This window comes from Eublepharis macularius, chromosome 4, assembly GCF_028583425.1.
Source record: "Eublepharis macularius isolate TG4126 chromosome 4, MPM_Emac_v1.0, whole genome shotgun sequence".
Classification (NCBI taxonomy): Eukaryota; Metazoa; Chordata; class Lepidosauria; order Squamata; family Eublepharidae; genus Eublepharis; species Eublepharis macularius.
The window spans coordinates 155,758,908-155,771,777 of NC_072793.1; the positions used below are offsets into that span (position 1 = coordinate 155,758,908).

Sequence of the window (12,870 nt, forward strand, 5' to 3'; positions counted from 1 at the left end):
TAAATGTAATCTTGCGGGTATGTTAAGAACAATGGAAAGAAACTGATTAAGACTGTAAGCTCCAAATAAGTGGGACCGTAGACAGTTACGTTAGAGGTGGTTTTAATATAAAGTACTTTGTCAAGCCTATCCAAATAGGAAAACTTTAGAATCAAACACAGCTTTCTTTTGCTCTCTCTGCTTGAAGCTCATCTTGGTTGTGCATCAACTCTCTCACTTTATCATTGTCTGTGTAGAACTAATTGATGATGCTTGATATTCTTTTAAAGTAAGCTGAAGTTATTCTATATAATTATTAATAAAGGGAAATGGACACAAAGGTTCTCTTATGGTGTTATCTGAAGAAGGGAACTCTGACTCTTGAAAGCTCTGATGCTCGAAAGTACCTTAGAGACCAAATCTTGTTGGTCTCTAAGGTGCCACTGGACTAACATTCTTATGGTGCTCTGGTTGCATTAGACTTTCCGTGAGTCTAGGACTGTTGCTAGAGTGTACCTTTTGCTAAGAGTTTAATAATCAGGTAGAAGAAAGATAAATAGAAGTCTGTGATTTCTTACATGCAAATTTTTATCTTGATTAAACTTAGCAAAAGGCCATTAGCAACAAATGGCACTATTGGTGTTTAATGCCATACACAATATCGCTCCCTTGTGATTGGCTCTAAATCTGGAGTAACTGCCACTGATTAATTCCCAACCGTTAAAACAGATCAGAGCCCTGCCCATAAGCATGCATACCATCATGATGGTATGATATACTAGTTGAAGATGTAAATTCATCTGCAGGAAGTGATCTCTGACAGTCGTATCGCATCCCTCAGCCATCAAGTGTCACCTGGGAAAGCAGAACTTTAAAGAAAGGGAAGATCCTCTCTCCAGCAAATGAAACTGATGGAAAAGTAAAGACTGAATCCTTTGTGTCAGCATTGAGAAAGGCCACCTCCCCCCTCTCATAGTCCAGAGACACCCGGATCTTCTTGGGCGTGCAAATGAGGGACAGAGGTGTCACAGGGGCAGTGAGAGCTTGGTATTGACCGAAATCTCCTTGCAAGGCCCAGATCCCTTCATCTGGGGTCAGCTTGAGCTCCAGCTTTCTCCCCACGGACCCTCTGGCTACCCCTACCGCCCAGATGCCTCCATCCTCCACATTGACTTCCCAGTAATGTCTCCCAGAAGTTAATCCTTCTGAAGCCAGCACGCAGCAAGAGGATTTAAATCGTTTAGTGTTATGAGTGACATCACTCCTAGTGACTTCCCATCTGGCGCTTTTTCGATCTTTAGAAATGATAACTTGGGGATTTGCTGTGTCTGGATCCAAGGTTATGTTGACTGAGGAAAGAGATAAAGAAAGGAAGGGAATTAAAATTCTGTAAGAGGAAGCCACTTACCTTCTTGACTGCATTCTAAATGAAAGTAAATTACCTTGGGAGGATAATTGACTAGAGTGATGATCCTTATGAACTGCTCCTGTCAACATCCTGGCTGCAGCATGCTAGACCAGCTGAAGCTTCCACTTTTCAAAGGTATAGCAGTAACATAATCTGGATGTAACCAGGGGATGTAGCATATTTGGGATTTGCACCCCAAATAATCCATTACAGAAGCAAACCTATCTTTTCTCAAGTTTTAGACCAGATACCTACCCCATTCCGTTCCCATTTCTGCAGGCAGAGTATCTAAGGGAAGAAAAGGAGAGAGGTGTCATTTGTAAGCAGTTGTACAGTTCTAAAATGAGAGATCTTTATGCTTTTAAGTCACATTGTCTAAATTGGGAGCCCTGTTTGCCCCTTAAGCCCAGATGCATGAGAAAGGTCTATTTTCTGTTGCGATGAAATAAGAAGGAAATCGACAAAAATGTCAGAAGGGATGCAGGGAAAGAACTGGTTATAAACCAAGAATGAAATCCATACACATTTAACAAAGGGTCTGTAAATTGGCTAGAGGATTTAAACAACTGCATATTCAGTGCATGGCAATAATTTCAAAAACAGCTTTCAGTCAGGAAAAATGTATTTTATTTGAAATATTTATACATAGCGCTCTCTGTTACTTGTGGAGGGTTTTTGACAGAGAATTCAGTACTAAACAAACCAATCTATGATGAAGCCAAACATCAGTACCTTTGAGGTTCTTCAAAATTTCTGCGAGAGCAACATTCTTCTCAGCAAATTCACCTAGTCTTTTTTCCACCTTGACTGGTATCTCCTCAGGTGGCTGAAATGGTTTCTTATCAAACCTACAAAGAATAAAATCATTTCCACTGATGTTGGAGATTGTTGCTTGACAATTGGTCCCAGAGACAAAAGCCAGGGCTTCTTATTTACAAAAACAAGCCATCTTCACTAGAATCAGGGAAGACATGCCTCAAGTCAGAGTGTGCCACATACCTGCACAAGGTGTTTCTGATGTCCTAGAAAAAGAAAAGAAGCATGGGTAGGGAAAGAGAGAAAATGTAATGGGAATCCGCTGTTCTAACCACTTATCTCAGTATCTTCAGTACATATTGGAAACTAAAGTAACTACAGCACACCACCTATTGTTGGGGGGAGGGGGGGGTAACACTAGTAGAAAAAGAAATGTATTGTGGTGAAATCATGTGGAAAATGTGTATATTTGCTTTGTGGGATCACAGAAGAAGGTGCTCTCAAATGCGGTAAACAGAGCATCTCATATTGGCACACATTCTACCACTCCACTCACATCTTCCTCCAACTTAAATGGCTCTTCCTACAGTGAAAGAGTCACTTGAATCTGAGGAGGGTTTCTTAGGCTAGAGGAATTTCCACAATCCTAAGGTAGGATACATATTAGCAGAGCTTTTTTTCAGCTGGAACGCGGTGGAACGGAGTTCCGGAACCTCTTGAAAATGGTCACATGGCTGGTGGCCCCGCCCCCTGATCTCCAGACAGAGGGGAGTTGAGATTGCCCTCTGCGCCACTGAGCGGCACGTAGGGCAATCTAAACTCCCCTCTGTCTGGAGATCAGGGGGCGGGGCCACCAGCCATGTGAACATTTTCGCTGAGGGCAACCCACTGAGTTCCACCACCTCCTTTCCCAGAAAAAAAGCCCTGCATATTAGTATATTGTATTTATATAGCACTTTTTACAAACTGCACAAACATTTCATAGGCATTATGTATGTTATGCATCAATTTTTATTTGTTTTTAAAAAGATCATCAAATGTTCCCTATATAGTAATACAGAAATAGACGAAGATGAACTACTCCATGAAAGACAACATCAGTGGAGCAAGAGTCAGATTAAATTACACAGGATGCACTCCACAGGAGTAATTGTATTAAATGATTTTGATGATAGAGAAGCACAAATGAACCAATTTATAACAAAGTTTATTAGATGGCAGGGTACACAAAGACTTTCTGTTGTATCATTATCTCAGTCTCTTGTCATGGAATCATAAAAAACTGAAAAGTAAAGATTTGAGAGGGCTCCTTTTTCTTTCAGAGTTGCATGGAAGGAAGGATTTCGCAAGCTGCGTTGCAGGGCTGCAGTGATAGGAGCTACTACATCTAGGAGCATTGGTGGTGGATCCAACCAACTCTTCCATTTTCTGTCTCCCTGTCTCTCAAGACTTTTATTCAGGTCTCATGATTTACAGCATAACCTTTCCAGATATTCCAAGGGGACTCTTCCTTTTTCATCAATGGAAAAGGTTGTTGGAATCACTCCATTGTCTCTCCTTTATACAGGATAGAGGCACTCTCTCAAACAGCTGGATTTGCAAGCTCTGTAGTTTCCTCATGCTATCTTCTAACCCCTGTGCCTGCCACCTTTTCTTGTTGCTAAATCTGTCAGATTGTCAGTTATGGCTTTAATTGTTTTAATAACATGTTTCTTGTTAATTTTAATGTTTTTAGGATGCCATTTTATTACATATGTTTTAATATGTTAGTTACCTTGAAGGCCCGAAAGGTGGGGTATAAATTTTGTAAAATAAAATAAATAAAGGCATCCAAATCCTTGCATGGAGGCAACGCCCCATCTGTTTTGACTGTGATGTTGTGTGTTCCTGATACATTGTCTATCCAGCTGAACTCTGTCTGATATATTAATCAATAATATCTGGGATTTTATTTATAACTATTATTTACACTTCATGTGCTTTGCTCAACTGTTGTACAAATTTCCACCCAAAAAAGTTCACCGGCTTACCTGTAGGAATTCACTGTCTGGCTGTTCACACTTCTCTTCTACCTCACTGATCAGGAAACCGAGACAGGCAATTTCCTCAGAAAACGCTGCTTCGTGTTCCTTCTGGTGCTTAACCATCTCCCTCTCCAGTTCCTTCAGCTGAACCAGCAGGAGCTTTTCCTGCTCCTCCAGAAAGTGATGCAGTTGTTCAAACTGAGACATGGTTTTCTGCTTCTCGGCTTCTGTTTGTCTCTGTAAAGGGAAAGGGTAGGCCAGGGCATCAGGGAGATCAGCAGCCCCTTGATTTTGTGAATGACTTAAATGAATGCAAGACGGGATGGACTTCTCAAGAATAAGCAAATACAAATCTGAAATCTTAGAGCCCAAATATTCAAAGTTTTGATTGCAAAGTTCAGGATATGCCAGAGCAATGTGAACTTTTCTCTTTTGCTTTTTGACCCACTCCTGAAACAGAATCTCCATGAGATTCAATGGTTCAACAAAATAAGAAAGCTGTTTTTTTTTAAAAAAAAAACACTGATCCTATAAATTCTTATATTTTGACATTCTGGCTCTGTAATCATTCAAATTGTGCAATTTAAATTGGTATTTTTCTATTTATGCAGAGTCTTCTTAGGCATAGGTTGCCGTGGTCTTGCCTCTACAGCACACGCTTATTATCACACTCACTGTCAATTGGTAGTAGCAAAGAGTGGATGGGGTATGTATGGAGGAAGAGTTAAACCCTTAGGAGGGACTGCAATGCAAATTTGACAAGCTCTGCATACAAAAACACATTGCTCCACCTGTCAGCAAGTGTATGACTACTTAATCGCTGTGAAAGGCAGGTTTCCCCCCTCTCCATAGGGGTGTCTTGTGTATCTTACAGCTTTCTCATTTCAATCAATAGTTGCCATTCACTGCTATGTAAAAAAGATGCACTTCAGGATATGACTGGAGCTAAGTAACTTTTCTGTTCCTGGTGACTCCAGCTGCTGAGAATTAACCTTGCTTCTTTCAGGATACGTCCAACTCTCCCTCCTGGATTCTTTTTCTGGGTCATACTAAGGGGCTTAACTACATGATACAAATTTCCTGGGTATGTCCCCAGGTCAGATGGACAGGTTTTCCAGGCATGGGCTCAATTTGGATCTGGAATATGGCACATGGGGAAAGAGGGCTTAGACCTTCCCTTTCATGTAGCATGCTATGTTTCCCCAGTGGGGGCACAAGGTGACTCCCTACAGCTGTGTCAGGCCATAAAAATGGCTCCAGGCAGCAGAGGTCTAAGACCCTTCCCCATATACTACAGCTGCAATCCAAATTGAAGCTGTACATATCTGGGAAGTACTTGAACTTCCAAACCACATCAGTTTACTTGACCTGGGGATCTAGCTAGGAAAAGTGTTCTGTGTAGTTAGGTATGTATGTACATATGTGCAATCAAGTCGCAATTAACTTATGATGATCCCAGCACGGGTCTTTAAAAGCAAATGAGAAGCAAAGGAGGTTTGCAATTGCCTTCCTCTATAGAGCAACCCCTGTCTTCCATGGTGGTCTCCCATCCAACTTATGACTTAGGCCAACCCTGTTTAGCTTCTGAGATCTGACAAGATCAGGCTATGTCATATCATCTTCCCTCCCAGTTCGGCCCTAGAGCGTGACCAAATGTTGGAAACTAGGGTGGAAGGATGAAGGTGTCTATGCTACACCCAGATACCATTTGTGATCATTATAAAAAGTAGTCTGTTGTAAACACATACACAAGGTTAGACATTTTTGTGCATCCCACTGGCTCTTCTGAAATCTGACAATGTTTTGAAAACATATGATGCTAGTCCTTATGTCTGCATAGAACAGCTTGAATGAATGATGCCGTGTGTGTGTTATGTGCCGTCGTTTCCGACCTATGGTGACCCTATGAATGAAAGACCTCCAAAACGTTCTATCTCTAACAGATCTACTCAGATCCTGCAAACTGGAGGACGTGGCTTCTTTTATTGAGTCAAGCCACCTTGTTTTAGGTCTTCCTCTTTTCCTGCTGCCTTCCACTTTTCCTAGCATTATTGACTTTTCCAAAGAATCTTGTCTTTCCATGATGTGACCAAAGTACGATAGCCTCAGTTTTGTCATTTTAGCCAGAAGAATTCTGGCTTGATTTGATCTAGTACCCACTTATTTGTCTTTTTGGCTGTCCATGGTATCTGCAAAACTCTCCTCCAGCACCACATTTCAAATGAATCTATTTTTTTCCTGTCAGCTTTCTTCACTGTCCAACTTTCACATCCATACATAGTAATGGGAAATACCATAGTTTGGATTATCTTGATCTTGGTTCCCAGAGAGACAGCTTTATCTTTAAGGATCTTATCTAGCTCCCTCACGGCTGCTCTTCCAAGTCTCAATCTTTTTCTGATTTCTTCATTGCAGTCTCCCTGTTGGTTGATGATTAAGCCAAGGAATAGAAAATCTTGAACAACTTCACTTTCCTCATTGTCAACTTTAAAATTGTGTAGTTCCTCGGTAGTCATTACTTTTGTCTTCTTGATGTTCTGTTGTAATCCTGCTTTGGTGTTATTGACTTTTCCAGAGAATCTTGTCTTCTGAATGATGCCATATAGGATCAGAAAGTAAAGATTATCTTTTCAATTTACATAAATGCAGGGTTTTTTTTAACCTGGAACGCGGTGGAACGGAGTTCTGGAACCTCTTGACAATGGTCACATGGCTGGTGGCCCCGGCCCCTGATCTCCAGAAAGAGGGGAGTTTAGATTGCCCTCCGCACCGCTGAGCGGCACGGAGGGCAATCTAAACTCCCCTCTGCCTGGAGATCTGGGGCCGGGGCCACCAGCCATGTGACCATTTTCTACGAGGGCAAACCATTGAGTTCCACCACCTCTTTTCCCAGAAAAAAAGCCCTGCATAAATGTATCTACTTACTTTAGGATTTAGCTAGATCCCATACCCGTAATTTAATGTCTGAACATACAACCTAAGATAAAGGAGATAATGCTACAAAAAAAGATATACTATTTGGTGCAGAGGTTTTGTATATATGTTTGGATGTTGCCATCCATGGTGATCTTGCAATTTCCTTGCTATGGGAACTACCAGAGGATCAATACAGGGTGGGAGTGGATGCCATGTATAGTGAGACCACACAGATATATCTATGATCCAGTCACACACAAACATATATGTATGCGGAGACCCACTCATGCCTTGTTAGGCTATACCATTCGACTATAAATTTACCAGATATTCCTGATGTCTAAGATCTCCTGTTAGTTTTAATCCCAGAAGTTTTTCTTTCTCTTCCTTCACATTCTGTAGTCGTCTCTGGATTTCTTTCTAACCAGAAAAAAAAATTCTGTTTTCATTATAATCATTATTAACTGTTCAACATTTTTAAACAATAGTTTATAGCTCATTCAGCGCAAAACTGTGTCCCAAACTGCTGCTGTTCTACAGTGGTATGACCTCGTGCGCTCTCTCAGATCCATACAAGGATTCCTGTCAACCAGCCTTGCTCATCTAATGTCTAAAAGAAACCAGGTCTTTGACACTATTGTAATAATTTGTGGAATGGATTCCCTGAGGCTATGCCCTCCCTTCCATGTCATCTTTCCAAGAGGCATGTAAAAAAATCCTTTTTCAAAGGGCTTTCTGCTGAAGTTAAAACTATATTGACAGTGCATTGTAGTTTCTACTGAATGTTGATAATATCTTATGATTGATATTAGTTCGAGTTCTTGTGCTTGATGAAACAGGGCATTTTTGGGTGGGAGGGGGTTGCCTTGAACTCTTTTGGAATAGGTGAGGTATAGCTTTTAAGTAAATCATAATCAACCGATGACTCAAAAATCATGCTGGTCACAAAGCAGTAGACATGAAAGATTAAAGCAATAACTCCCTCTTCCCCTTTTGACCATCAGCATCACACATCTCCCAAGCTAATACTTATAATGTCCAACAAGGTAAGATGAAGGGGCTCTCTGTAGAGGAGAAACAAAGGATTTTAAATTATTTCAATTGCGTTTCTTGTTACAGTCTTTCACAGAAATTAATGTTTGCACCTTGATCACTCACCGTAGGTGAGAATCCTGCAGTATTCTAGAATATGTGGATACAAGCAGATTTATGGCTTGTTACCACCACCACCCCTTCCCAAGATTCTATCTGAAAAGATAAAATAGGAATGGAAGAGAATTTCATGTCTAACACCCTGAGTTAATAAGACTTGGATATTAAAAGGTGTAGCCATGAGAGCTGGGACTCCAAGGACCAGAATATTCCAGGACCCTCCCTTAAATTTTCAGCTTTCATGGGTGTGTGTGTGTCTAGCCCTTTAACTTTGAAAACAAGAGACAAAGAGTACAGGCAGTATTCTACTGAATTACTCAACTAAAAATGTACCTGGTCCCATCTACCAGCATTCTGGTAAATGAGTGGAAAACCAGTGGGATGTTTAGGAAACATTTAGGTGGGAATAAAATGTCATTTAACTTTATTACAATAATTTAATCAATTAAACTACTGCAATCAAAACATTTCAAAATATTTCTATTTAAGTTTTTGTTGTTTTACAAAGGCTTTAAATATTGCTGCCCCCAAAGGCACGCAAGGCAACTGACAGCTAAATAAAAATGTACTAGGAACAAAAGTATGAGGAAGAGATCAAAACAAAATAAATAACTATATAATCGAAAAAAAAGTACAGAGCTCACCCCCCGCCCCCGGTCAGTTCCACTGAAAATGTTTCCCTGACCCTTCAGCCTGCAGCAGAATGAGGTGGCAATAAAGGGGACTGTATCACTTCAAGCTGCAGTTGAGGGACTTCATATTTCCTAGGCTCACCTACACCAGTGATTACCTGGAAGTAGAAAATAAGCATATCACGCAAAGGGCTGTGCTAGAATTTCCTCTTTTTTATTTGAAGGGAATTTGTACATGGGGAAGCATTAAAAATGCAAGCTGCAGTTTGACATGGGGCAGCCTGTTTTACCACCTTGAGGAGTATGAAATTCATTGCAGTGGGTCCTAGTGACGGTCACTCGTTTAGCTAACTAAAAGGGACTTGGACAAACTCATGGAGGATAGGTCCACCAATGACTATCAGCCATAATGCCTAAATGGAGCCTCCATGTTCAGAGGCAGTAGTAACTGTCTGAATACCAGTGCTGGCGGCAACAACAGGGGAGACTTTGGCTTTTGTGTCCTACTTGTAGCTTTTCTTGGCTATCAGGTTGGTCACTGGGTGAAATGGAATTCAGGATTTGATGGATCAGTGATGTGATCCAGAATTCTATCGCCTCAGTTTGCCATATATAGACCAGCCCCCATTTCACACTCATGCATGCTGCCCTACACACACACACACACACACACACACACACACACACACACACACACACACACACACACACACACACACACACACACACAGAGAGTATGTCTGCTTAAATCTGACCTTGTCTTTAAAGGAAAGGGGGAAGACAGAAACAGGGAAAGAAGCTTGCTGAGGGGCAGCTACCTTGCCTCCTGCTGCCCACAGTCTCCGGTCCTCACCTGGGTTTCAAGAGAAAAGTTCTGGTTGTGTCTCTCCTCTGAACAAAACTAGCCAGCTCTTGTACCTTCCCCCTGTTTTGTGTAGTGGTTAAGAGCAGCAGGACTCTAACCTGGTTCCCCACTCCTCTTCTTGAAGCCAGCTGGGTAACCTTCACAGCTCTCTGGAGTTCTCTCAGCCCCACCCACCTCACATGGTGTTTTGTTGTGGGGATAATAACATACTTTGTAAACCGCTCTGAGCGGGCATTAAGTTGTCCTGAAAGGCGGTATATAAATCAAACATTGTTGCTGTTATTATTCTGAAGGGGAATGTTTCAAAACAGTTACAGCAATCTAGAATGATTGTTGAGATTGCTACCTGCCTGTGGCTCAGCGGTAGAGCATCTGCTTTGCATGTAGAAGGTTCCAGGTTCAATCCCCGGCATCTCTAATTAAAAGGACCAGGCAGTAGGTGCTGTGAAAGACCTCTCCCTAAGAGCTGCTGCCAATCTGAACAGACAATACTGACCTCAATGGACTGATGGTCCAATTCAGTTTAAGGCAGCTTCATACATGTACCTTATAATCCTGGGCAGCTTCCTCTACAGGAAACACAGTGTGGCTTCTGTGTGCTCGGGACTCCCTGCAGATATAACAGACCAGGTCCTCTTCCTCGCTGCAAAACAGCTTCAGAGCCTCCTGATGCTTCTCGCACATCTTTTCCCCTCCCGCCCCTTTCAAGGCTTGCAGATTCAGTCGCTTGGTTATTTCCACCACATTGCCCAGCTCCCGATTGGGCCTGAAATTTCTCTGCAGGGCAATTTCTCTGCACTGAGGACATGAGAAATTTGTATTCCGTTCCTTCCAGCACAGGCTGATGCAGGTCCTGCAGAAGCTGTGCCCGCAGGGGATGGAAACGGGATCCTGGAAATACTCCAGGCAGATGGAGCAAGTGGCTTCTTTGTGGAGGCTTTCCACGGGGTTCTCCATGGTAGCCCTGACTTCTCCTGGTTCGAGTTCATTTCCTAAATCCGGCTGATTGGCTGAGCCAGAGAAAGGATTATGACTGTGTGTCCCTTCTGCCGAGGAATGTAACCCTCTATGTACTGGAGAAATGCCTTAAAAAGATGTGCAGTCTGTTGACAGAAATCCACTGTACAACAAAGCATATAAACTGGAAACCTGCAAGGAATAGTGGGAGAGGGAACAATCTGAAAATCTTCTCTCAGAGCTTTCCATTCAGGGGCTTGAGGCAGCTGATTGTCTCTGATTTCCCCCCCCTTTAACTTGCGCTCACTTGCTCTCAACATTTCATTGTTAGAAGCATTTTCAGTACTAATCGGGTCAGGTTTGAGGGGGCGGGGAGGATGATATATGACATATTTCTTCATTTTTATTTTAAAAATTTGTATGCTGCCTTTCTACACAAAATAAGTTCTGTCCGGGGTCTGGGTCCCAGCCCCCAGACTTGGTAGGAGGGAACAGCAGGTCAACTGGGCGGACAGGCATACAGAGGGGGCAGCCAGCAGCCAGCAGGTCAACTGGTCAGCCAGCAGACAGCAGGTCAACTGGTCGGCCGGCTGACAGCAGGTCAACCGGTCTGACTGGCAGGCAGAGAGGGCAGCTGGGGGACAGCAGGCCAACCCCTCCCATGGGCAAATGGGGCCAGAACCTGCCAGTGCCAGGGGCAAGGGGCAAAGGCCCAGGGCCTCAGGAGGCAGGGGGAGACAGAGGGAGGCCAGCGAGTCCCACTCCCCTAGGAAAAGAAAGGGGACTAAGCAAGGCGGAAGGGGGCAAGGGCAGAGAGATTGGGGGCCCAGCAGTCACCCACCCAAAGGCCTTACCTGAGGAGGAGAAGCAGCAGCAGCCCCAACAACCCAAAGCCACGTCCCAGCTAGAAAATAGTAGCCTGGCCCAGGAGTTGCCAAAAGCCAAGCCACTCCAGGTGGGGCTAGTGAAGGCACTCGGCATGAAGCCCTGGGCAACCAGCCAAGGAGCCGCAGCTGGACCCACCTTCAGCCATCAGCTCAGCCAGGGAGGCCGGGCTGCTAGCCAGGGAACTGCAGCTGGACAGGCCTTCAGCAATCAGCCAAGGCAGGGAGGCTGGGCAGCCAGGGAACAAGGCACAGCTGGTGCTGGTCAGTGGGGCCAGATCAGCTACCCCAGCTGCAACTGCTTGGTGCAGCCCAAGACCAGGCTGGAAGAGGGGTGGGACAGTAGAAAGAAGCCCTATAAAAGCTGGCTGGGAAGAGCCCTGAGGTGGTGGGTGTGAATGAGGAGTGATGATGTGGAGTGAGAACGGTGCAATGCAAGAGTGGAGGTTTGGAGGAGAGTTCTGGAAGGAGGGGATGAAGAAGGACACAGGGGGCAAGCAGGCCAGGTTGAGCAGGCCAGCGAGTGGACTGAGAGGGAGTATGGGTGAGGTATACCGCCCCTCCTTCCACAGAGCAGGGTCCTGCAGCATCCCTGGCCCCCCTATGATGTCAGGAGCAGACTGCCCAGGGCCACGCCCAGCAGCGGCGGCGGCACACCCTGACAAGTTGGTGGCCCGTACGGGGAAAGTCGTTCCGACGCAGGTGCCAGTCGAAGGGATGTATCCCAATGCCATAGCCCCAGCAGACCTCAGACTGTGGCTAGAGGAATGCTTGGAGAGGATGTGGAGGAAGCTGGAGGCGGCCTTCCAAACCACTCAGGCAGAGCTAATGCAGGCCGTGGAGCAGCGGATGCAAGCCTGCACCCCCACAGCCTCCTCACCAGTGGTATGTGCGTTGGCTTGGGAAATTAACCTGCCAGCTGGCAAGAGGATAGAGGGTCTGCGCGCCACCGTGAGGATAGGCCGGTAGAGCCTGCAGGCCCTGTTGGACTCAGGGAGCGCAGTCTCGGCGATCCACACCCAACTCGTCCCAGCTGCCACCCCAGTGCACCGCTGGATCCCGGTGACAGATGTGATGGGCCGCACCCTGCCGTATCCTGCGGTCTGGGTCATGGTGGAATACCTGGGGGCGATCCGCCGCATAGAGGTCGTCAAGGTGGCCCACTTACCCCTCCCCATGCTGCTAGGGAGAGATGCCTCTGAGTTTTCCCGGTTACTCAGGGAGGCGATGGGGGCATTGGCAACCCCCCAAGCTGCTGCGGCTCTGCAGGTAGAGGAGGCAGCTGACCCCAGCGAGG

General features: G+C 44.7%; 1 protein-coding gene across 1 annotated transcript; it reads right to left on the reverse strand.

Annotated features, from left to right (window-relative positions):
- Window positions 1-622: 622 nt before the first annotated feature.
- LOC129328634 (E3 ubiquitin-protein ligase TRIM39-like) lies at window positions 623-10,689 on the reverse strand. Its single transcript, XM_054977821.1, has 7 exons — window positions 10,279-10,689; window positions 7,408-7,503; window positions 4,174-4,404; window positions 2,387-2,409; window positions 2,120-2,235; window positions 1,643-1,675; window positions 623-1,328 (listed from the first exon to the last, which is right to left on the reverse strand). Exons 1-7 carry the CDS (start codon window positions 10,687-10,689, stop codon window positions 817-819), a joined length of 1,422 nt encoding a protein of 473 aa, XP_054833796.1. The 3' UTR covers window positions 623-816.
- Between the last annotated feature and the right edge of the window lie 2,181 nt (window positions 10,690-12,870).

Excerpts from the sequence above, each read along its gene's own strand:
- LOC129328634 (XM_054977821.1), bottom strand. The coding sequence starts at position 10,689 with ATGGAGAACCCCGTGGAAAGCCTCCACAAAGAAGCCACTTGCTCCATC. Across the intron at positions 2,410-4,173 it reads CAGACAGTGAATTCCTACAG|GACATCAGAAACACCTTGTG; the intron begins GTAAGCCGGTGA and ends TTCTTTTTCTAG. Across the intron at positions 2,236-2,386 it reads ATCAGAAACACCTTGTGCAG|GTTTGATAAGAAACCATTTC; the intron begins GTATGTGGCACA and ends TATTCTTTGTAG.